At 51.6% G+C, this 26070-nt stretch overlaps 1 protein-coding gene across 1 annotated transcript in view; it reads right to left on the minus strand.

Annotated features, from left to right (window-relative positions):
- The window catches only part of KSR2 (kinase suppressor of ras 2), a 268896-nt gene that overhangs the window by 29004 nt on the left and 213822 nt on the right, over nt 1-26070 (minus strand). Inside the window, exons 9-14 of the mRNA XM_037156240.2 lie at nt 24200-24326; nt 17958-18126; nt 13972-14013; nt 13318-13390; nt 10193-10241; nt 8191-8558 (exon numbers count right to left, since the gene is read on the minus strand). Coding sequence (XP_037012135.1) covers nt 8191-8558; nt 10193-10241; nt 13318-13390; nt 13972-14013; nt 17958-18126; nt 24200-24326 — 828 coding nt within the window. The remainder of the gene's footprint in view (nt 1-8190; nt 8559-10192; nt 10242-13317; nt 13391-13971; nt 14014-17957; nt 18127-24199; nt 24327-26070) is intronic.

Consider the following 26070-nt stretch of genomic DNA (forward strand, 5'->3'; position numbering starts at 1 on the left):
GGATTTCTGCAGTTCACCAAAAATCGATGAGCCCCTGCCTTGCACCAGGTACCGGGCTGGGGTCAAAGGATTCTGACAGTCTCTCTCTCTCTCTGTCCTTCCTGCCCCTTATTCCCCTCTGCTCCCAAAACAAACTCTCACTTCACATTCAAAGATATATGCTCCCAATGCATATATTAATGGGCCTATTGATTTCCCTGTTGTCAGTCATTATCAAGATTTATTAATCTGCCTGGCTCCCCATTGATTGAGGAAAGCAGTAATCCCAGTGGTCAATCCATCCTGATGGACTCAGTGACAAAGAGTCAATATCTATTTATTGTATGATTTATGGGCTTAATTATCTTAAACACAATCAGGCAGGGATGCAGTGGAAGATGAGCAGTGCCCAGGCAACTGGGATCAGGCTGGCGACGTACCCACCACCGAACCCCACGGCAGCCGGCAAGCTCCTGGAGCGGCGAAAACACACTGGCCTGACCCTTCCTGCTCCCTGCCCACTATGGACCCTGGAGGCTGCCGCAACGAGACAGAGGGAAAGGGGCAAAGGCCAGGTTTCAACCGGCACCTGCTGCCCGCTCAACACATCCCAAGCCGGGAGACTTTGTCGGTTCGGACAATGAAAATGACTTGGAGGCAGGGCCAGCCTTTGTGCCCTGACCCCTGAGAGAAGGGAACCCGGCAGTGGAGGGTTCTAAGATGTGAAAAACAGTGATGGACTTAGGTACAGATGAAACGGTAAAGAGAACAAGTGGATGGTTTGCTACAGGTGATTTTGGCCTGAATCAGTCTTGGGTTCAAATCCTGCCACTTCCGAGCTTTACGACCTTAGGGTTGGGGCTCTGTCACTCTGTTTCCCTGTCTAGAAATGAGGAGTTGACTGGCACCCACTTCCGAGGGCTGCAAAAATGCCTGAAAATGCAGAAAACCCTGTATTTCCATACATGTTACTAAGAGTGCAGTATCACCAGCTTTTGATGACAGTGTGGCCCCTCTCCACGAAGCCACCCATATGCTCCTGAATCTTTGTGTGACCGCCACCTGCCAGCTGTGCTGAAAAGACCATTCCTGTGGTCTCTGGAACACATGTTAGGGGCCTGATGTTGCCTGCACTTGCCTTAGAAACATGGCAGTGCTGCGGGCTATTTTTAACGTGGGCAAACAGTGAAAGCTGTTGGAAAAAGTCTTCCTTTCCAAAGGACGGCCAGCGCGCTGCTGCGCCCCCCCTGTAGGGAGCCACACCAAGTACCTCTTAGAACCCAGGGCATTCAGACCTGCTTGGGCCCTCGATGATGGGTGATTAGGCTTGACACCAACTGCCCATACCACTCTTGGAGGAGGGGAATGCAGCAACCACCCTGCTGCAAACTCTCCTAAGAGAAGGGGTTGCCCCAAAGTAGGCTTTCTAAAGTACAAACCAGGCGGGATCCTGCCTCTGGTTGAGCTCCTTAGCTGGGCTCACAAGGTCCCTTGAAACTGTCTCCACCTCCTTAGCTGTTGCTGTTACCCCCTCGCCCCACCCTGGTGGGGGGGTGCAATCCTATACTCCAGCTCCCTTCCCCCAACAACCCCAAGCTTGGTATCTCCCACTTTCGCCCTTTGCATATGGTGTTCCTTGTGTGAGGAATGCCATTGCTTTCTTGCTTATCTGACAGATTCTTTGGTTGAATGAGGGGCCAGTTCGGGGTCCCACAGCCCCCTGTGACCTTATTGTGGACACTGCAGCACAGTTTGAGCATCATCCAGTCCCTGGTCTGTCTGGGAGCTCCATGGGGGCAGAGGCTACCCCACCTGGGACCTTACCCGTGATGAATGTTTGTGGCAAAGGCCTCGAAACCATGCAACTCTTCATTGTCTATCGTTCACATCACACCGCAGACCCCTTTTTTATTTTCATCCCTGTCAGTTCCCCCACGTCCGACAACCACCCTCCAGCCGGCTCAGTGCACATGTCACGGAGGCCTCACTCATTTCTCAGTGACTCAAAGTAAACAGCACCACTCACTATGGGTTGCTACATTGGCCCGGAGTGACTGTGTGTGTGTGATTATATTTTTGAAAACTTCTATTTGTCTATTCAACAAGTGTTTAAGAAGGACCTGATATTTATTTTAGGGGCTGGAGATGCAGAGGTGAGTCAAATAGCTGAGGTCCCTGCCTTCCTGGGGATTATGCTCTGAGTGAGAGGGGATTCAGGGAAGAGACAAGAAGCAAACACATGGAGGAACAAAAGAATTGTCACCTTATGGTGAGAAGTGACCTAACAGGAGGGGCTGTTGGGCAGTGGGAGCCACTGGGGATCAGCTTCAGAATTCCATGCTCTTCTGGTGACCTCCACTCACCAGCCTGCTTCTTCTCAGTCCCCTGGGCTGGTGGCCCTTCCCCAGCAGGCCACCCAAAACTGGAGGTGCTTCAGGCTCTGTCCTCGGGTGACACCCCCCTCCCCCATCTTCCCTGGATAACCCCAGCTTCCACGGAAGCCCACAGCTTCAATCACCACCTCTATGCAGATGACTCACACACGGGCTATTTCCAGCCCCAACCTTTCATACGAGCTTGAGACCAGTATATCCAGCTCCTCATGCAACATCGCCTCCTGGATGGCTGGACACTTAAAGAGGTTAAGTCATCTGGCCAAGGTACGTGCCAGGAGCTGGGACACAAGTTGGAGTAGTCAAGCCACAGCCGTCACCTCGAATTATCTGATATTCTAATAAACACAAAACACCTGCTGCTCGTAATGCCAAAGGCACCTCAGACGAAATACACCACTTCTCCTAATTGCTGCTATCATGATCATCATTGCCGTCATCACTGTTTCTGGAACATCGTCATGATTACTATAGCAACTAGGAGACACAAGGTATCAAGCACCTCCAGTTTCAGGAGGTGTTAAGCTATAGCCTCTCTATATAAGCTCTTTAATTCTTATCCCTCCCTTGCAAGAGAGAGCAACATGATCCCCATTTTATAGATGAGGAAACTGAGGCAACCAAGAGTGAAGAAATCTGCGATAGACTTGCGTTTTTAAAAAGGGAGTGTTCACACATGTAGTGCCTGGTGAAACAGTGTCACACAACAGGGTTGCCCGATGAATCACCCTCAACAGGATGGAGGATCTGTCCGTAAGCGTCTGTGGGGCGCGGGGCTGTGGGCTCTCCACCAAAACCCACATCCTTTTCCCCCAAGGAATATACAGCGTGCTCTTTCTCAGCCTCCTTCACGGTCCAGTGTGGTCAAGGGACCACGCCAGCCCAGGACGCAGGAAAGGAATGATGCGCCCTACTTCTAAGCATGGCTCACGGAAACCTCCCATATGCCTTCCCACGCTCTTTACTCTTCCCCCAGCTAGAAGCGGAGAACTCTGAGCCTTTGGGTGACTCCAAAAGGTGGGATTGCTCTTAGATCCCTCCCCACATGAAGAAAAGCCACCTGCAATCCAGAAACACCCATCGGAGACTATTACAGGAGCTAGAAACAGACTTCTGTTGTGTTAAGCCACCTAGTGGTTTGCGGCTGACTTGTTACGGCAGCTCCCATTACCCTGACACATACGAACCATGAGCTGCATATACAACACGCCCTAATGGAATGTCTTCACGTGGGGTTCTGTGACTTTAAGCACACCAGTGTATACGAAACCACTTCTACGCTAGGCTAATTGACACGAACCAGAGGTCAGTTCCCAGGGCATGTCATCGACGTTATAACAAAACAGTCTTGAATGTAATGACGTTATTTAAGGACCAGCCATAAACTAAAGGAAACTTTCTGGAAGGATACACAACCAAATGTGAACATGATTCTGGCTGGAGACATCACAGGGAACATTTCACTTTCTTCTTTTTGCTGATCTGCATTTTTGGTACTAGACGAGTTATCACTTGTGTTGTTAAGACACAAAAGTTATTTTTTAAGCGATGACAGATGCCACATTGGGCTAATTCAGAATCTTTTGAGAGTAAAAGCAAGTGGTGTCCGGTGGCCAAGTCTTCACCAAGCAAGTCCTCTGCCAGTCACGTGATCCCTCCACAACAGGCATGAGTGATGTACATGAGATGATGCTAATAATAATAATGATAATGATGCAGTACATTTATAGCCCTTCCTTCACAAAAGTCCCGGACGCTTTACATTCCAGCACAATTAAAGGCAGCCACAGACAAAAAACCTTTTCAGCTGCACTTTATAAAGGGAACGCAATTCAGCTTTTTGAACATAAAAGGAAGCCGATGGATGATGACGGGGGAACGTAGTCTTCATGTGCTCAGGCCCCCCAACTCTCGTATGTTATATTTAGGACAATCACACTGGCCTGAAGGAGAAATCATCAGAGAGATCACAAGTACAGAGTTACAGAAAAAGCGAGTCGAGATCTCCAATGGGCATCGAGTTATGGTCTTCGCCCGAGGCAAGGCCCTCCATTTGCCTGTCTGTCAAATACAGCAGCTTGGCACTATCATATCTGAAAGCCTGAACAACAGGAACTGATTGGGAGTTGGAAATAAATAATCTGTTAAATGGCTCATGATATTGACCTGCCTTACAATGGTGTACAAATGAGGCCCCGTGGAATTTCGTTACTACTGTGTCCCCGGGAGATGAGTGGTGGCTGGAGGTCGCAGGCACGCAGGCAAAACAGTCAACCCCACGTGACGGTGACATTGCATGCACACTCAGGCACTGGGCAGACGGACTGGCGACACTTGCCAACTGGGAAATGTAGAAAACTCTTCCGAGAACCGCAGGGAAACCCCGTCCTTCCTTCCCTCCTTCCTTTTCCTGGGGCGCACACCCCAAGCCCCTCTATCATAACAAGGAGTGATGCTACCCCTGAACTCCCGCTCCCTCCTACTCTCTGAACCATTAGGCCCCTTTCCTAAAGCCACGTACAGGTGGAAGTGCCACCCCGACAGCCAGGACACCCCAGAGCCCCGGGCTGTCTGCTGTACCCATCAGGGCTCGGCTGGGCTGATGTCATCGCTGCTCCCCACCGAATGAGCTCTGACACACAAACTGACTCGCCGAGTACGAGAGGAGGCCACAGCCTGGCCCTTGGGACGCCTCCAGAGCCGTGTGAGCAGCTCCAGTTTAAAGTCTCTCCCTGCCTTCCCACTGCACTGGGATCCTCCCCAGCCCTTCATCTGCACTTTGGAGGCCTTTCCTGCCAGGCTGCCATGCTGCCGTCACCCTCTGGCTTCCTTCTGGTCCTGAAACACGTGCATCTCATTCCCACCTCAGGGCCTTTGCACCTGCTGTACGCCCCTCTCCCCCTGGCCTGGACTGCTTGCTCTCTGCCTCTTTGCAGGGCCATCTCCTGTGTAGCAAGGGGGAGGGTGAGAGATGCTTTCGTTCCACTACATCTTTGGTGGCTTTCAAATCCCATTTGGAGTTTTTAAAATGAGCTATTGTGCAGACTGTCAATAGCTTTGCTATCTCGTAATGACCCAATTGTGAGACGATTTAGCAATCCTGCTAATTGCATTTGGGGCTATAGCAGTAGGGTAACTAGTTGGTGATTACTCATTTTCCAAGCGCCCTACACACTGCATTACAAGGAAGCTAATCTTAGAAATACTTGTTAACTTCGATGATAATTACTAAGTAATTGGCTAGAACATGCCATTGTGAATTTATCCAGAATGTGCCAGGTAATTATCTGGTCTTATGTTCCCTGTAAAATAAATCCAGAGTCCAAAAATTGTTCCAGTTGGTTGGCTATCATCCGACCGTCCACCTCTGCCAGCCAAGTGTGTGAAGGCAAGTGATTAATCAAATTACTCAAATGTTTGGTTTCAAACTGAGTGTTCTGATAAGAAACCCAGATGGCCAACAAGTGGACGGTGCTAAATGGGAAAGAGGGGTGCACAGACCCCCCCAAGATAAATATATAATGACACAGTAATATGGAATAAATGCTGCTTCTTTGGGGGCTCATCTGGCTTCTTCACACAAAATATCAAAACACTTCAGAGACCAATTAGCTGTCCCAAAGCTGCAGAGCCTTTATCGTGGTGCCAGGAAAAGGCTGCGCTATTTGTGAAATTTGCAGGCAGTAATGGTGCTTGGGAGGGGGCTCAGAATTTTGTACATAACAGAAAAGGGGCCGCAAACACAGCTGGCTTGTAGGATGGAGAGACGCATTTTCATAATGGCCACTTATTTTTCAAGGATGGTTGCTAACTGAACCCATCTATTTCCAATTACCCAGCCCCAGGAAAAAAGGTAGAGAGGCCTGAGTACCCTGCTTCCACGGATAACGCTGAAAAAAATGGAGGGCAGGAGGCAGGAGGTACTTAGGAAGACCAGGTGAAGGAGGAAAGACAATGGATTTCGAATTTCTAATTTGAGGATGTAAAAAGAGGGATGTGCAGGTCAGAAGGTGGGGAACTGACCAGGGAAAAATTTAGGAAAGCGACTGGGGAGAGTAGTGGGCAAAAATAATGGATTGTTGATTTCCTGCTCATGAAGATCTGATGCAGCCTGAATAAGAAAGGGAACTGAGGGTCTTGTGTTGAGAGGTCGTACAAATGGCCACAGAATGTCCCTTTCTCTGTTTCCACATCCTTGCAATATGACTTGAAAATCCTCCCATCCAGACGAGGGGTTGGTTTCTCCATGTGCTCAATGGAGTTTGATCACATGACTTGCTTTGGCCAATGGACACTAGCCAATGAAATACAAACAGAGATGTGAAAGGCACTTGTCCATTAAGGCTGGACCTCTCACTGTACTTGGAGCACTGAGACCACTATGGGAATGAGCCGGCGCCAGCCTGTTGGGGGATGAGAGGCCATGTGGAAGAGACCAAGGCTGCCAGCCCCCCAACCTGCAGGGCATCCAATACTGACCAGCCCCTAGTTTCACCTGTCAGCTGACCACAGACACATCCAAGAGCCCAGCTACTGAGCCTGGCTCAGTGCAGAACTGTCCATGGGACAGAAAGAAACTGAAGCATTGGGGTAGTGTGTTACTCAAACTACCGCTTACCGATACACTCACCTAATCAGAACCACTTCTGAATACTACCTGGCTTGATTATTCAAAAGCCACGTCTGTCCTGGGAAGAGTTGAAAACCACAATTTTTATACCAATTTAAGGAGAGTTGAAGGGCCATATCTCAATCTCCAATCTGTTGCAAACATTTACTATTTGACACATGGGTTGCAGTGAACCCATCGTCTGCATAATCAATGATGACAGACAATCACACACCTTCTACCAATCACCAAGGTCTTATAAATGGATTCAATGAGGCTTTGTATCATAAAGGAATGAATCAAAGACACACCAGCTCTTCCCCAAACCCACAGCCCCTGCTATGGCACCTTCCAACATGCAAGGCTTGCGTATTTGAGATCTCATTGCTCGAGCTGAGTATGGGAAGGAGAAAGCTCCTAACTGACCTTGGCATGACAGTCTACACGCAGAACGCCACCGCTGTGGCCAGTCCCAATGCAACGAGGGAGCAGGTACCGGGGTTTAAAAGCACACCAAGGGATTGTGCCACAATGGTTCAACTAAGACCAAAGCTATTATTCTCAATGCCCACGGCACTGTGCAAGGTTAGAGAGAGCAACTCCTCCAAGAAAGCATGGAAGCTTTTATGAAGCCGGAGTAACAGTCATCAGAATCTTATCCCAGGGATTGGCAAACTAGCATCCATGGGCCACATCCAGCCCATTGCCTGGTTTTGCAAATAAAGTTTTATTGGCACACAGCCACGTACATCCATTTACATTGTGTCTGTGGCTACATTCACACTACAGTGGCAGAGTTAAGTAGCTGCTACAGCAACTGTATGACCCTCAAAGCTGAAAATAGTTATGACTGAACCCGTACCAGAAAAAGTTGGCAGACCCCTGATTTAGTTTAACCCATTCCATTTTCATATGGAAAAGGTGAGTCTCAGATCAGAGATACGGCTTCACAAACACTTGAAGCACAGGGAGGTCTAGAACCAATTTTCCGAGACCCCATGCAGTGCACTACCAAAGAATTTGAGCATTAGGAGGATTTTCTGGAATCACCAACCTTAAAACCACAAAAACTGTGAACGACAGAGAGAGAGAGAGAGAGATGCCCTATTCGCCAGGACGCTGAGTTAACCAGGATCCACACTTCTCAACTCTCCTGGGAGCAGAGCTTTGGGATGGGACCCATGGGAGGGAGGGCCGGGTGGGACTGACCTGGTGATGATGGCCAGGTGGGGCGGGCTCATGCAGGCGCCCATGAAAAGCACCACGTTCTCGTGCCGTGTCTGTCGGTAGGCCATCACCTCCCTCTTGAAGGCCTTCAGCTGCTCCTCGTTGTCCCTCTCAATGTCAATCAGCCGGATGGCCACCTCCCCGTGCCAGCGGCCGTGGTACACCTGCCCGAAGCGGCCCTTCCCGATGAGCTCGCCCACCTCCAGCTGCTCAAAGGGGATGTCCCACTCCTGCAGGAAGATGCTCGTCTGGCTGGCCTTCCGCGGGAAGCTCCGGGCCGAGAGGAGGGACAGGTTCATCTCCTCGAAGTCGTCCTCCGACTCCTCGGCCTCCTCGTGGCCCTCCTCATTCTGTGGCCAGAGGGGGAGAGAGGTCACCGCTGCTCCCACACTGCCCCACCTTCCCAGAGGTCCTGCCGGGGCCCACTGGGCATGTGCAAGTCCAGACACGTCTCCGAGCACTTTCGACAGGTGTGTACATACAGCTCTGGGTTTGCCCACGTGTGTCTCTCCATGTGTCCACAGTCACGCACAGTGAAGGAGTTGAAAGGGAGGTCAAACCAATCCAACTCTGGTGCCCAGGTGGAAACAGGCTCAGAGAGGAAAACTGCTCAGGGGACCACCCATTCCGGTTCCCGGGACTTCCGCCGGGTTTGGGCACCTTGGATAACCCCCTCCGTCTGAGAAAAGGAGGATGGCTGGTCACCCTGGGAGGTACCTAATCCTAGGTCACACAGACAAGCAGTCTGCACAGGCCAGAGGCCTGGGGTTCCTGTGTGGCTGCTGGGAGGGGGGTGGGGGCAGGGGATGTGAGGGCGAGAGGCTGACTGAATGGGCTTAAGAGTCAGACCCAAGGAGCTGGAATCTGGCCTCTGTGTGACCTCGGACAAGTCACTTTCCTTTTCTGAGCCCTCCTCTCTTTGTCACAAAGTGTGTGTGGGGAGTGCAATAAAATCTGCCCTGGGGGACACCGTGAGGTTTTCAATGAGACAAAGGCCTGTTAAGTCCTTCGCACAGACCTGACCCTACATGAAACACACGCTGGGACGTGGGAGGAACGGCAGGTTCCTGCGCCCACCCAGGCCCGCTGAATCTGAGTGCCGGCAGGCCAGGGCCGGGAATCTGCATTTTCATCCCACATGCCCACGAGACTCAGGCACCCTGAGGCTCAACTGTCACAAGAAATGCTCAGAGTCTAGGGATCCGCCTTCCCAGCGTGGGGTCTGGGAGGTGCCCTCGCCCTGAAACTCTTGCTGGAATGTGGGAGCGGCAGTTGCCTGAGTCAGTGGGGATTCTTTGGGGCTCAGGGCCTGACTAGATGCCCTGAGGAGGTGGCCCTCGGCTGAGGGCAGGTCTTCCTGACCCCAAAGCTGTCCTCAGTGGCACGCTCAGGAGAAATGGCACAGAACACTTCGGCATCTCCCAGTATCATTTTTCACCAACCGCTGGAGTTTTAGGAAAGGACATGATTTTTCCTGGCGAGCCTGACCCTTTTCCTTTTCATCTGGGGTCCCCCCAGGAGACTGAAAGAATGTCGTATTTCTTACTCCTGGACAGGACACTGCACTTAACTCCTCAAGTGGCACCGGCAGCAGGGAACGAGCCCCAGAATGTTCTCAACACCCAACCAAGCCCCGTGTCCCCGAGACCCCACCTCCTCCCCTGTATTCTTGAAAGGCAGTGGGGCACAAAGCCCCTGGGGACTTATCCGGCCCTGAGCTGGTTTTTCAACTAACAATGCAAACTGCTTGCCAACTTCCGTGCAACTAGCTTTTCCGTGATGCACACCATCGAACGGCCCATTAGGCTCGGTGCCAGGAGGGGTCACTGCGTGGTAAGTTGTCCCGGAGCTGGAACATCCATGACTCAGGGGCCCCGCATCCCCCACCTGCCCACAGCCCTCTGCGTCCTCAAAGTCACCCCTTGGTTTGGCCGAGGGCTGGGAAGCCCCAGGATAGGCTGCTTCCCCCATTTCTAGTTCTCACCTCTGAGGTTGGCTCCACTTCAATTTGAAGTAATGGATTTCCTCCCAAGCTTTAAAGAAAGAAAAACAAATGTGACCCTCAGGGGCAAAGGTGGGTCCAGGTATGGAGTTTACCCTTGGGCGAGAGCCCTAAGGTGAGAAGTCCTCACCACCAAGCCTTTATCTCAAGTCTCACTTCAATGCTGGTGTCTGAAGTAATCCATACTCTCGCCATTAAAAAAAAAGCAGCGTGCATGGATATTATTTTGAATCAATTTTTTTTCTGGGCTGCTCAGGGTTCATTTTTCATTACTGCTCCGGTTTCCACTAATGCAGGGGCTTCCTTATAGACTGGCTTAAATGCCATGGGTGGAAGAATCCTCAGAGTCCTGAGTGTTCTCTCGGAAAGAATTAATCGGGTCTCTGAAGTTCACTCAGATTCGGGATCTTTGGGAAGGACCCTAGTGTTCACGGGTTGGTTTGCTTGCTCATTCATTCAGTTATTCATTCGATTAAAATTATGTGCCAGGAACAGTACTAAGCTCTCAGAAGGATGTAGAGTGGAAACTGGCCTGGCTCCTGACTTTAAGAAATATTATATTACCACTGAAGGAACTGAAGAGAGTATGTAGGTATTGTGCAGAAAAGTGAGATGTGTGTGACTAGGGCCAAGAGTTACTCGGGGGCTGACTACATGGACTGAGATGGAAGTTCCCAGGAGGGAGGGCTCCTGGGTGGGTTTGGAGGTCCACCTGGTTCAGGTGGACCCTGCTGGGGACACTGTACCGAGACATGTGGAATGAGAATGAGGAGGAGGAAGCGAGACCATACAGGAGTGGAACTGGACTGTGTGTGTGTGTGTGTGTGTGTGTGTGTGTATACTAAATATCTACATGGAAGGTATTGGGAAGGTATTGTGGATGCGCTCTGTGCAGGAGCTGTCTGTCCTGTGGGTGCGAGTTGGTGTCACTGGTGTGCCCTGAGGATAAGGGGGAATGTTAAAGTATGTGGGATGTGATGGTTTGTGGGGTGCCGTGTGTGTTAAGGGGTTTTTCCAGAGGGGGTTAGAATAGGGGATATGTGTGTGTTTGTGGGGTGGGATACAATAAGGGGCAGAAAAGAATCGATGGGTTCCATGCCCCCTTCCTATTTCCCCAGCTTAGCTGATCCCCCCCCACCTCCTCATTTGGCGGGCCTCCCCTATCCTGACCCTCCGACCCCAGGAAGCTGTGGGCCCAGCCCACAGAGTCAATCCGCTTGTTCGAAGGGCTCACGGTGAGAGGGGGCCGGAAAGACCGTAAGACCTAGAAGGGTCAGTCAGAGTGGCATTTGCCATCCCATTAACCAGTTATTTATAGTTCAGGCTGGGAAGGCAGAATGAAACCGCACGTGACAGCTGATACGCTGGGAACTTGACACCCTGGGGGAGGCTGGGATGGAACAGTACAGCTGGAGTCCCTCCTCGCACCCTGGGAATTGGAGCCTCTTTGCTGACATCAAGGCGTGATTACAGCAGCCGGGGCTATTCAATTATTTCCCTTCTGCGCTGAGTTAGTTCCCATCACTCCACACACATCAAAGTGGATCGCAGGCAGTTATTAACTCTGTTTTCTCGCCGGCACTCCCTGACTGTCAGTTAATAACCTGGGGTTCGCCTTGCACAAAACTGTGGAATTGGTTTGTGCACAGCAGAGAAATGACCCAGAGCTACACGTCCGCACAACAGCCCCTGGCTCAGGGCTGCTCCCTGGAGCCCAGAGATGTACCCTTTTGGGTCTTTAACAAAGTCTATAATGGGTCGGAGAGGACGGGCACCCGGCAGAGTTGGAAGCAGCAGCAAGGAGGCAAAAACGTGAGTTGGGAAACCAGACAAACAGAAGCTGGGTCCCTAGCAAGGCCCGGACTTTGGTCACAACCAAAGAAGTTAAGGAAGGTGACTTCACTCTGGCGGCACAAGCCATAGACCACCCGGAAGGAGGGTCTGTGCCTCAGGACGCCACACACACAGCGAAACATGGGAGGTGTGAGAGCGGCGATCAGGGAGCGGTGAAGGGAATTACTCCACAGTGATGTGATACAGGGGCCAGCAGAAGTGAGGCTTGACTGAGAGTGGAGGGCAGGGTGCGTGAACGTCCCACACGAGAGGGACAGGGATTTGAACACATTACCTGGGCGTCATAGGGTGTGCTTGAGTGTGCTACTGTTATATTACAGAATGACGTGCTTATGGTTTTGTAATAAAAGATTTTGTCATAAGTAGGGGCGTTATTTCTGCCGGGCCCTGTGTTTGACAGCCATTAAAAACAATGTCTATGAAGCATCTGAAATAATACGAAAACCGTGAGGTTGTGGCACTGACAGGTGAAAAAAGTAGGGTGGAAAAGTGTTTGTATAGTGGGTTGCAAGCATATAAACTATGAACAGAAAGAGCTTACATCTAAGAGTGGCGTGATTATACGTGATCCTTTTCTCTTTTCTTTCTTTTTTTTTTTACAGAACAGTCCAAGTTTTCCAAAATCAGCTTAAATTATTTTTATAATTGTGTAAATCAGAGATTGGCAAACTCTTTCTCTAAAGGGTTGGACAGTACACATTCTAGGCTTTGCAGGGCACACAGTCCCTGCCACCAACATGAGACTCTGCTGCTGGAGCCTGAGAGCCTCCAGGAACAGTGTGTTGTAGACAAATGAGCGTGGCTGTGTCTCAATAAAACTTTATTTATAAAAGCATGCGGCTAGTTGGCTTGGTCCCATAGGCTGTAATTTGCTGATCCCAGGTGTAAACCTAAATTATACTTTTTAAAAGGGGGACAGTAACACAGAATAACTGTCCTTCCGTTAAGCCCTAGTTTAACAGGAGGGTCTGGAGGTCCTAAGGAAGGGGTCCAGCCCCTGGAAATCACACATGACAGGCAGGGCCAGGGACACAAGGAGGAGCTGACTTGGACACAAGGCAGGAGTTGCCTCTCTCGGCCTGGGCTGTCGCACCCTCCCTCTCTTTGCCTGACTCATTCCCGTGTCTCTCTGTCCCCCTCCATCTTCGCCCTCTGCCACCCCCCACAACACCAATTCCAGGAAGAAGAAGAAACAGGGATGCTGAGTGGACCGAAGGGCCAGGGCGGAGGCAGGCGAGCTCTGTGCCACTTACATTGGATTCGAGGTCACTGGATGCAGGACGACCTGGGGCGCCCGGGGCGGCGTCTCCAGCACCGGCACCACGTCTGGGGGTGAGAGATGAAACAGTCAGAAACCAGATGTGGAGTCCACGGCCACCCAGAGCTTGACCCCTGGGAGACGCTGGCAGGCAGTAACTTCTCACCAGATCACAGGTCCCTGGGGCTGGCCAGTCCCCTCCCTTCCTCGACTGCTTGGAATTTACCTGCTTGGATGCACCAGCAGTCTAAATGAGATCTTGACCAAATCCCCTCTTGTTACCCAGGGGACACTCTTGAGCCCCTGGTCACCTCCGAACCCTCCTCGCTCTTGATCCCCTTTGGAATGATGAGGCCACCTGGTTTCACATCTCCCAGTGCTCAACTCCAGTCCCTCTGACCGCCACTCCCTGCCACGTGGCTCTGGGCTGCTCCCACCCTTGCCCATCTTTCTATCATCGACCCCCTCTCAGACCACCTCACTGGGGCTGTTGTGCCCTTGGGACCCCCTACACTTTCCTTTTCCATCTCCCCATCCAGCTGTTACCCTGGGGTCTGGTCATTCCACCACCACCCTCTCTGAGTTCGTCCGCCCCAGCGTTCACCTCCGTTCACCCCACGCAGAAGGGCTGGGCTCACAGGACACTCGCCTGGGAAGATGAACTGCTGCTTGTATTTGTAGTAGTGGGGCGCTAACAAAAGAAAGAAAACACCCAAGTGAGTGTCGCCCTGGAGCTGTGCCTTGGGGTACCCCCAGGGCCAGGTTCTCCGCCCACCCTTGAGGCCCCCAGACTTCTGCAGACACCCCGAATTCTGAGGGACAGAGAACATGTGTGAAAAAACCAGAGCTCTGAACACATAAGTCATCCCTCTCATTTGATGCTCCCTGAACACAGAGCACCCGAACTCAGAGCATCATCCTGAGCACAACCCCACTTTTAGTAGGTGCCTAAGACAGAAGTCTGTAGAACCATAATCTGAAGTAGTCATTTTTCCCCTGTTGGCACAGTGAAGACAGTGGCTTAAAAAAAAAAACAAACCAATAAGTTTCCCGTGTTTCCCCAATTCTCTGCATTGAACATTGTATTAGTTTTCTTGTTGTTGCTGGAACAAATTACCATGTACTTGGTGGCCTAAAACAGCACGAATTTATGGTCTCACAGTTCTGGAGGTGAGAAGTCCGAGATAAGTCCTCAGGGGCTGAAGTCACGGGGGTGGCAGGGCAGGCTCTTCTGGGATTTCTAGCCTCTTCCGGATGCAGGAGCGGCCTGCATTCCTCGGCTCATTGCCCCCCACGCCAATCTCTGCTTCTGTCCCACGCTGCCTCCCATTGCACTTGACCTTCCTGCTTCCCTCAGCTAAGAACCCTCGTGATTATACTTACAGTCCCCTCCAAATAATCCAGAATCCAGGATAATCTTTCCACTTCAAGATTCCTAACACAGAAACAGCTGCGAAGTTCCTTTCACTGTGCAAAGTAACATATCCCCAGATCTCAGAATTAGAACATGCTCATCTCTGGGGGACCACTGTTCTGCCCACCGCAAATATGGGTGAATCTCCACATTGAGGGGAAAAAAACTTTTGTAAAAGAAATTTCCTCAACGTCACTGCTGATGCTCCTACAACCCATTTCACTTCCAGTCCACCCCTGCAGAGGCAAGTTCTTCCAGACAGTTCCCAGGTTTCTGATGTTACCACTCATGCCAGTTGTGGGGGGAGGGGTTCGAGCAGGGGGCCAAGGGGTGTCAGGGGCAACAGACAGGTCACATAGAGTTTTATGTCCCCAAGTAAAAGCAGGGGGCAAGGATGGGCTCAGCTGTGAGTCACACTCAGTGGGTGAAGATATGTCCAGAAGCAGCAGCTCTCATTTGGGGACTAGTTACTGTCGGGCGCTGCCTTACCAAGGATGAGCATGGAGGTTCTGAGTTTGGGGTCTGGGGTCTGGAAGCTGACCCCGCGGGGCTGAATGCTCGCTCTTCCGCTGGCTGTTTGTGCAAGCCTGCGCAGTTCTCTCACCAGGGGACCAGGGGATACAGAGCTAGCCCACAGGGCCGCGCTCCTCCTTACGAGGTAAGCACGCATGGTAGGTGCTGAGTAAGTACTGGCTGCTACGAATAAGCCAACATCTTTCTAAGTGGTTTTAACTAACAGACAAGAAGGGTCTTTAATGAAGGGACCTTCAGTTTCATGGGCTGGCCCTGAGGCTGGAATTGAGTTACAAACTCCCTGCAGGGCGGAGAGCAGATCCTGGCATCTCGGGATCCCAAGCACCAGGGCTGGGGCCTTGTGCCTGAGGGTGTGCAAGTCGTGTTTACTGAACGAATTCACTTTCCCACGTAGTGCAGCGATTCCCCAAATTCCAGAGAGCTAGAATCCAAGGGGTGCATTTTTGATTCTGGAAAACAAGGTGCCCAGGAAGGGAAGCAGCTCACTCAAGGGCACGGAGCAGAGCTGTGAGAGCAAACGGACTTCTGGGATTTTGGGGACCTTTCTTCCGGTAGGTAACCTAGTGAGGCTTTGTTGTCGCTGTTGTTGTTTTAATTGCGTGCGGGCTCTTTGTTGTCAACAAGGGGCTAAAATTAAAAAAAGAAAACTACCCGAGGTTCTCCATAGGCTTAGCTGATCTCTTCTCTCCTTGGATGAACTGGGGGATTCAGTATCTGCAAAAAGGTTTGCTGGCAGTCACAGTGCTGTTAAGGAGGAAGGCAGGGCAATGGAAGCAGGCCCTGCTCTGAGAAGGGACAGCTGTCAGGCAACGGGACACCCAGCACATGCCTGCACGCACCGAGTCAGCTCTGTGTGCCCGAGAACAGCTGTGCCTGACGGGCAGTGAGTAGCCAGAAGAGGAGGAAGGCCTTGTCGTGGGCCCTGCTCTCGCAGATAAGGGACACTAGCCAGAAGTGGCTCCTGGGTCTCCGGCATCAAGAGGACATGAGGACTCAGAGGCTGCAGAGGACCAGATGCCAGACACCAGGAGGCCACTCTGAGGGCGCTTCCACTCTGGAGGACCCACCACTCCCCCACCCAAGGTCTTTCCAGAGAGCAGCCTGAGGGGTCTCCTGAAAGGAAGGATCTAGAAGGAAGAAGGATCAAGCTGCCCCTTGCCTCAACCATGCAATGGCCTTTGACAAAATCAAAATGCCCATCACACCCTGTGAAGCCCGCCAGGCCTCACCCCTGCAGCTTTCTTGTCACTTGGTGCCTTTTCCCCTTGTTTGTGGCACTCAAGCCATTGGGACGATTTTTCAGCTCTTCCCTGCAGCAGGGCCTTTGCACCTGCTCCCCTCACCCTGCCCAGACCACTCTCCCCCATCTTCAGAACTCAGCTGCTTCTGACCCTTCCACTTAAATTTGTTTTCTTCTTGAATGTGCTCACGGCACTCACTGTTCTTCCTCCGCATTTTTGTGCATATGTTTGCTTGGTTAACAAACCTGTCTCTGCCACGAAGCTACGAACTCCACGAGAACAGAGACTGTGACAGGCAGGACCATTCCCCACCCCACATCCGAATCCCTGGGAACTGTGGCTACAGTACTTCATGGGGCAAAAGGGACTCGGCAGATGGGACTAAGTTGAGGATCTTGAGATTCTGGGTTCTCTGGCTGCGTCCTCAATGCAGACCCAAGGGTCCTCGTCCTCTGACGAGAGTCAGAGAGTCAGAAAAGGAGATGAGATAGTGGAAGAGGTGACAAAGGATGGAGGATGTGAGGCCACCAGCCAAGGAATGCTGGCAGCCACCAGAAGCTGCCAGGCTTCAAGGACACGGAGTCTTGCCCTAGATCCTCCAGAGGAACCAGCCTTGCCGACACCATGATTTTCAGCCCCGAGAGATACATTTTGGATGTGTGACCTCTCTAACTATGAGATAACAGATCTGTGCCACTTTAGGCCATGAAGCTGCTGTCACAGCGCCAGCAGGGAACTCACTCAGGGCACGTGTGCCATGTGCACCACTCTGCATAACGCACCTTGCACAGCACCTGCTATACAGTGAATACACAATAACTGTGCGAGGAAATAAATGGCTGAATGCAGTCAGAGGGCCAGCAGACAACTTCAGGAGGAAAAGCTGCAGCCCGGGCAGTGAATGAACTCACGTGGGAATGTGTGAGCTAGAAGAATCCTCGGGGTCCTGTCACCCACCTCTCAGAGGTGAGAAAGCTGACGTCAGAGGCCACACGACAGGGACAGGACAGAGGGTCGAACCCAGAGCTCCGGCTCGGTCCACCCTGACGTCTGGGATAAGACCCAGGGAGCACCCCTGCTCGGGCGTGTGGGCCCTGAGCTCCCGGGCACGGGCTGCTCCTGCCAGTTTCAGCGGCTTGAGCCCCTGAGACAAGTGCCGGCCCCAGAGCAGAAGGCTCGCCGGTGCCTTAGACTTGGGTGCAGAACCTGGCTTGCTGTACACCAGCAGAGTCTCTTCACTTCTCAGAGCCTCAGTTTCTCATCTGTTAAATGGAGGTGATTATGCTTACTTTGTGGCTACTCTAAAGATCAAGTAAGGTGGCAACTGTCCTGCATACAAGACTCAATCCCCATGCCTCCAACCCTCGCTTCAAGCATGGCCAGGCCCTGGAACGATGCTGGCACGAACCCAACAACCCCCCAACCCCCTCCCAAGCACCAAGGTACCTGGCAGGTTGAAGTTCTTCTGCTGCCTCGTGCACTGCGGGGAAGGGTGGAGGGGAGAAGGCGGCGTGGCGCTGGGAGGGAGGGGCGGCGCGGGCGAGGAGGGCGTGGAGGACGTTGTGGACGAGGGATTGCTGCTCGAGTCTGGCTGGTAGGGGACAGGGATGTGGTCCTGGGGAAGGAAAAAACAGGGCAGGGGACACAGCAGTGAGAGGGAGCTGAGAAGGAAGACACCCCATCCCGGCACCCTCAGTCCCCGGATCCAGCCGAAGTCCCGCCTGCTTCGTCATCCGCACCAGGTGCCTTCGGCTCTGGAAGGGACAGTTTCTGGAGTCCAATTCCTGTCCACTGCCTGCACCCAGAGTGAAAGGCTACCACCTAATGCAAGCCACATAGGTGACAGCCACATTCCCTGTGCCCCTTTGGTTTTGGAGAGTGCCACACCGAGATGCCCAGAGTGCTCTTCCCATCTCAACATCTCTCCTCTGGAGTGTATATTAAAGAACCAACAGCCTGATGGCTCAAGAGTGAGCATGAGAGAAGTCCTCAGCGTCCTCGCTCACAACGCAGCTGGAACCCGAATTGCCTCTCCAGGCCGGAACCTGCCCTAAAGTAAAAATGAAGGAAGAATCTGTGTGTGCTCCCTCAGAAGGGCCCTGGTGGGGTGCGGTCAGGAGCTGTGTAGGGGTTAAAAAGCATCCCCCCAAAGAGACTGTGCCCCCGGAACCACAGCATGTGACCTTATTATTATTATCTTTAAAAGTTTTCTGCAGATGCCATGAATGTAAGGATCTCAAGATGAGGTCCTCTTAGGGCAGGGTGGGTCCTAAATTCAATGTCAAGTGTCCTTATAAGAAATGAAAAAGGAGAGACACACACAGAGGGAAAGGCCATGTGAACAGGGGAATAGAGGTGGGACCGATGCTTCTACAAGTAAAGGACGGACAGAGCCACTCACGGTGAGGGGAGAGGTGCAGAATGGATTCTCCCTCGGGGCCCCCAAAAGGAACCAGCCCTGCCAACGCCTGGATGTCAGGCCTGTGGCCTTCAGAACATTGGAGAATGAACATCTGTTGTTTCAGCTCCCCAGTTTGTGGTCATCTGTTACAGTAGTTCCAGAGAAAGAATATAAGCTGGATCTGGAGCAGCCGTGTGCCCAGCAACGGTGTGGTCCTTCAAAGCATGTGTGCCAGATGAAGGAAAAAAAGAAAGAAAGGACAGGAGAAGAGCTGGAGGGGTGGGGAGAAGGAGAGAGGGAGGGAGGAAGAAGGTGCAGCTCCTCCTGCTAGACTGTGTCTTACTCTCTTGGAATCTACAGAAATTAGCACAGAAACAGAAACTAGGAGGCAGCTAATAAATGTCACATGAGTGAGTGAATGAGTAGGAAAGGAAAGGAGAGGAAAGACAGATGAAGGGAAGGAGGGAAGGAGGGACTGTCTTTATGGAGGAAGGAATTCTCTCCACCTCCTGGAGGGCAGGGATCAGGTCATCCTCATCTGCATAGCTCAGTGCTGATGTGAATGAACGCAACCATCAGAAGAGAGAGCTGCAGATGGTGCCCACTTTCCCTGGCAGAATCACTGCACCGGGAGGGGAAACTCCTTCCTCAGGTTGGGCCCAGACCCGCGTCCCAGAGGGACCGTCACTGGAGGTTGTGCCCCTCGGAGGGACATGCAGACCACCATACCCTGCAGAGAGGGTGATGGCGTAGGTCCTCTTTCTGAGCGCAGCTAAGACGTGGGCACATCCTTCAGGGAGGATCCAGTCCAAGCCCTTCATCCTGTCGATGGGGACTCCGAGGGAGGCTCAGAGAGGGGGAGTGACTTACTGGAGTCATAGAGAGAGTTAGTGGCCTAGGTCCCAACCTTTAGCCCAGAAACAGAAATGCAAGGTTGTGCCAACTGAGAAACTCACATCGGAGTCTTGGATTCATTCAGAAACATGTTTGTCTCCTCCGTCCGCCCTTCACCCACGTGTGGGATGATTTAGACACGGTGCAGAGACCAACGGCCTCCCCCCAGGGCTCTCCTTCAGGACACTGTCCCCACCCTCCAACCCACCGGGCTGTGGTGAATGGACAGTCCTAAACAGCCATGCTGGTTTTGTGACCGCCACAGCCCACTCCTACCACAGGACCACAGGTCAGGACATAATGGCAGCTGGCCTCTGACTTCTGACCTGGAATGAAAATAGGAGCTGGGCCAATAAGAAGAACAGCGGAAAGCATTTAGGAACAAAGGTGAAGAGGAGATGAAGTTCAAAGAGAACGGAGGAGCCCCAACGGGCTAGAAACCAAATAGGCCGAGGCTATGAGGACCAGGAACAAAATGGCAGCAGAAGCAATGACAAGACAAAAGAGGAGAGCAGAGGTGGAGGAAGCCGGTCATCGGTGAAGACCAGAGCAGACCCCAGAAACAGCAGCTGGGTCTTAGTCCTAATGAGGACCACAGCGTGATTCACGGTCTGGCTGCAGGTCTAAGGGGCTGGCCTGATGCAAGACTGTCCTCTGTGTCTCTTTTCACGAGGCCCAGCTCCTGAAACGTGATTTCCCTCTCTCTTATTTGCTCCATGGCTCCTGACAACAGAAAACGCGTTTTGCTGAGCTGGCCTAGGTGGGTCTCTGGTGCTTACAAGCAGCTGAAAAGAGCAAGCCAGCACGCAGCCAACTTCATGCAGCTCGTTGCAGCAGGAAGATCCTCAGCCTCGGGCACCACTGCAGATGGAGTGCTAGACGCCTGATGTGGAGGCACAAGTGCTGTAGACCGGTCTCCCAAGGAGCTGGCAGATGCTGCTGCTGCTGCTCCATCCCCCTCCCCCTCCTCCATCCACCTCCTGCTCCATTCCCTTCTTCTGTGTCTCCTTCATCCTCCTCCACGTCCTCAATCTCCTCCCCCATTTCCTCCTACTCCACCCCCCTTCTCCATCTCCTCCTCCCCCTTCTCCTCTTCCATCTCTTGCATCTCCTCTTCTACCTCCTCCTTCTCCTCCATCTCTTCCTCCTCCAGCTTCCTCCTCCTCTTCCTTTATTCCCTTTCCTCCTCCTTCCTCTTCATCCTTCTTCCTCTTCTTTCTTCCTCCTATTATTTGTCCTTCTGCTCCACTCCACCTTCCTCTTCTCCTTCCTCTTCCTCTTCTTCCTCCATCCTCTTTCTTCCTCCTAATCCTCTCCTGTTCCTTTTCCTCATTCTCTGTTGTCTTCACCATCAAGCTGTTTTCATGCCCTGAGTATCCAGCATTGGACTGACTTCTTTACACACATGGCTGTACCCAACTCTCTCCAAAATCCCAATAATAGTATCTCCTAGGATGCTTCTCATTTTACAGAGGGGAAAAACCAAGGCAGGGTGATCCTGCTCTGATCACAGAGTAAGTGAAGGAACAGAGTTTCAAGCCTCTGACCCCAAAATGCACACTCTAACCATTATGCTGGGTGAAAAAGCTAGACTTCTGTGAACCCAGACTGAGTCAGACAGGAGAGGAAACAGACAGCAATGAAAAGGAAATCTTCAGGCCAAATTGGCTCGGAAATCTATGGCCCTGACCACATCACTGCCTGACAAAAAGAATCTGCGTGAGGCCAGTGAGAAGGGAAAGAAAGAGAAAACAACGCAGCCCTATGACATATCCTGTCCACCTCGTGTCAAAGCCACTTTCCAAATAGGGGCTAATTTATTTCTCTTATCAAATTCTCCAGCTGGCAGACAAGCAGAACAATGTCACAGTCATTGATCTATCTGACCTGTGTTCCTGTCCCATCTGACACCAAGAGGCTCCTTGTGCCCATAAAGCTAGAGAGCTAGATTTTGAGATGGCTCTGAGCTCCTCGTTCCCAAGATGTCATGAAAGAAAGGATGGTTTACAGTCATGCACAATTACTTCCAAGGAGTTCTGCCATGCAAGCCCCCTCATCCCTTCCAGAGATGAGGGTCCCCTCTCCTAGATATCTACATCTTTTGCAAATAACAAAGGAAAAATGAACCTAGCCTGAAATTTAGATTAGAAGCCCCCAGATTTAAGCTGATGATAATAATAGATAGAATTTTCTGGGTGCTTACCATGTGCCAAGAAACTGCATTACATTCTTTTAGTGTTGATTATTTCATTTACCCCCACAACAACTCTCTGCAGTTGGTGCTTTTATTATGCCCCATAGGCATTTTAAAACATGGCACAAATTCTTTGGACTCTTCCCATCAACAGGATGGAATCTATGTTTCCTCCCCTTGAATCTGAGTAAGCTGTGACTGCTTCCATCAGTAGGATGCAGCAGAACTGTTGCTGCCAGCCCTTGACTAGTGCAAGCCTAGACAATCAATGCACGGATTTATGCTGCCAGGTTGTAAAAGCCCATGCAGCCTCCTTCTTGTTTGCTGAAACAGTTGCTCTTCAAACTCTGAGCTGCCATGTAAGAAACCCAACTACGCTGAGGCAGCCATATTGTGAGGAAGTCCAAGCCACAAGGCAAGGCTACATGTAGGTGCTCCTGCTGAGTTACTACAAAGCCCAGGCTTTGAATCATCCCAGCCCAGGTGCCAGGCTTGGGAGTGAAGAGCCTCTAGATCAGGGACTGGCAAACTTTTCCTTGAAATGACCAGATAGTGAATATATTTGGCTTTGTGAGCCTTGTGGTCTCCATTGGAACTACTCAGTTCTTCCTTTGCAGCATGAAAACAACCATAGATGATAAAAGTGTGGCTTGTTTCAGTACAACTTTATTCACAAAAACAGGTCAGGTGGTAAACTGGATTTGGCCTGTAAGCCATAGTGGCCAATTCCTGTTCTAGATAGTTCCAGCTCCTCACTGTGAGTTTTGCCAGTTGAGTCCTTGGACATTAAGAAGCAGAGGCAAATGATCTCCACTGTACTACTTCTTAATCTCTGCCGCGTAGACTCCCTGAGAATAATTAAAGGGTTGTGGTCATTTACCACTACGTTTGAAGTGGTTTGTTTGTGCAGCAGTGTATAACTGGAACATACCCATTTTACATACAGGAAAACCAAGGCTCTGAGAGATTCAGTTACTTGTCCAGAGTCTCACAGCTGAGAAGTGAAGAAAGCCAAGGCTGGCTGCTAGGTTTGCCTGGTTTTAGAGGCCAAGCTCTCAACTGCTAAGGGGAGGCCTCAGGATCCAGATGGTGAAGGACTGAGATCTAGGAGTAGAAGGTGGCAGCATGAGGGTGAGAGAACATGTGGGCTTTGGTGGGGAGGCCCAGAAAGAGAGGTCGGAGATGGAGGGAGACCAAGGTGTGCACTGCCTGGCAGGCTGCAGTAAGGAGCCTGATTTGCTTTCTAAGTGCACTAGAAAGCCACCGGATGGTTTTTAAGCAGAGATGACACGATTTAAATGATGCTCATTCACAATCTTTCTGGCTGGTGTGTGGAGAATGGTGTGGGAGGGGGGTAGGACCTCTCCAGCCTTATGCAGAGAAGTGAGGCTGTGCCTTGCCAGTGAGAAGTCACGATGCTCACCTGGGTCCTGAACACGGGTTGGTGACCTGCCACACACCTGGGCTGACTCACACTTTATTCATCTTCGGTACCATGTGTGAAGGCATTATGGGGCATGAGAAGTCACCTGTTGGCTTGTACAACTTCTATCTCTTACTGTGGGGCTGGAAGCACCCCCGGGGTAGCTTTGGTGAGGTCGGACCAACAGCCCAAACAAAGGATGTGGAAGTCACTCTGGAAGTGTCCAGGCCACATTGGAAAGAAGCAGCACAGAGAGGCCCGCGCCTGGGAGTCAGCAGGACGTCAAACAAAGTGACTACAGCTCAGAGCTCAGAGGCCCCAAACATGCCCGTCCACCCAGTCTCCAGCAGGAGCTCAGAAACAGATCCCTGTTCCTCGGTGGTTTGATTCAACAGATGTGTCAGAAAGCCCAGAACCATCTGCAAAGCTAATCCGGGCAGATGGCAAAACATCTCAGAGCAACGAGTGCAGGGTCTGGACCACGAAGAAACCTGTCTCAGGCTCTCCTGCCATCCCCCCTCGACATCCTCATTCATCCTCATTTCCATGCCCCCGCTCCCTCAATCAAATAGGTCCCTGGCACACTCGCCCACCACTGACGGCTGCATGCCTTCCAAGCTTGACTCAACACCAACCACAAAGAATGGGGAGAGCCCAGGTGGGCGGGGAGGTGAAGGCAATGCTCCCAGATCAGAAAACCGAGTCCTGCTCCAGAACCTCCCTCCCTCCCGCAGCGTCTGCCCCAGCAAGGCCGACCCGGCAGAACCCAGTCTCACCTTGTTGATTTTGTTGGTTTTGGGAAGCGTCTGACTGATGTGCAGGTCCGAGTACCGGGGCGGCTTTCGCAGAGGGTTGTTGATGTCGCACGGGACCGACTCTGTCCGGACTAGCCTTGCTGGATCCGTAGGGGTAAAAACAGCAATTGGGGAGTTTAAGTATCACCTGGGTTTTATACTTGTTATTCCAGGACAACAGAGGTCGGATCCCACCTCGAAGGCCCACCCCCGCCTGAAGGCTGGAAGGAAATTCACTAGAAATGACAGTTGTCATGTCACAGTAGTGACACTGGGAGTGCACCAGGTTGGCTTTTGTTTTTTTTTGTACTGTCAGTATCGACTTGACTGTGACAAATTTAATAATAAAACTGAAGCTATCCGTTTGTTTGTTTTCGATACCACGATTGTTCCACACAGGTACTCACTTCAGAGCGGAACTTCCTCTTAAACACAAACGTTCCTGATTCCTCTGGTTGGTAACCAGGGCACAGACTAACTACGGCTGCCTGTCGCTGCCCTGTCTGACCTTCCTGGTAGGGTCATCTTTCACCACTTGTGGGATTTCTCAGGTTTGAGCTGCCTGTCACACATCAAAACACATTTGTGCTAATCAAGGCCACCGTGGGTCCCTGAAGCAAGGCTGGGCATTCCTGGCCATCCTCTCTGCATCATCCCAATGCTACACAAAGGTCTGGGCACGCAGCTAATGCTAAATAAATACCGACCGACTCAGGCCACGTCATCCCAGCCCTCCCCCTGTTTCCCCTGTTATTTCTACTGCTTATAGGAACCATGGGGAAGGACAAAAATGAGAAGCTCAAATTCAAGTTCGGTGGCTGGTAGTGTTTCTTATCAGCCTTTGTTGTGTGTGTGTGTGTTTGCAGAGGTGGATGGGGGTGTTAGTGGAAAAGTTGAAGCTTTGGACCGACCCAGGGATTTCATTTCTCTGCTTAGGCAGAGCTGCCATCACCATAGAAACAGACTGTGTTTCCAACTTCCTGCTAACGATGGGGTGGGGGCAGCCGAAATCTAGCGGACTTCTGGAAAGTTCCGTTTGCTGCGCACATCCAAAGGGCGCATGGCTGTCAAGGTGGGTGGGAGGGAGCCCTCCGTCAGATGTCAGCCTCTGACAGTGGGTGGCCCTCCAGCCCCCAGTCCAGTCTCCACGTAGGAGGCTGAGTGCCAGCGGCACCCATGACGGACAGGAATTTGGAGAGAGGCGATTTCCCCAACAGAGCTGACCTGCTGATGGCAGTTCAAGAACAAGAGCATTCGGGTTTAAAGCAGCCTCGATGAGTGTGTGCAGTTGTTTAAGGAAGAGCCGGTTCTGAAGTGAGGATGTGAGGCGGGGCAGAGCAGGAGGGGAGAGATAGTTTTCCCTTCACTAGCAATTCCCTCTCCTCGCAGAGCTAAGCAAAGCACAGATCATCAAAAACCGACGGCCCATTGGCTTTGGGACACACCTCAGCATTTTCGGCGGCCATTCACCTCCTTTTTTAGCTTTCCCTTGGGTTTATTCTAGAACAGGGCAGACTCCCCTGAGTAGGCGCTGACCAAGGCCAGGGGGCTGGGTGGGGGGTAGGGAGAGGATGAAGAGGAACTCAAGTCTGCTTAGTGAGTTGCTACACCCCAAGTTGGAGGCTTAGCTTCATCCAACCTATAGATGGCGGGGGGAGGGGTGGCAGAGAGGAGGCCAGCAAGAAATTTTAAACTTTTCACAAGTTGCTAACATTTTAAAATAAGCATATGGCACATAAAACCAGTCTGGCTTTTCTCCGAAACATGAGAAATCTTGCAGCGTAGGGTCCCACAGTTGCTGGCGTGGCTATCCTGCCTGGCCAGCAGGGGCTCTCTCTCCACTTCACTTGGCC

The sequence above is a fragment of the Artibeus jamaicensis genome, unplaced genomic scaffold (genome assembly GCF_021234435.1).
Source record: "Artibeus jamaicensis isolate MK-2021 breed Jamaican fruit bat unplaced genomic scaffold, CSHL_Jam_final contig_525, whole genome shotgun sequence".
Lineage (NCBI taxonomy): Eukaryota > Metazoa > Chordata > Mammalia > Chiroptera > Phyllostomidae > Artibeus > Artibeus jamaicensis.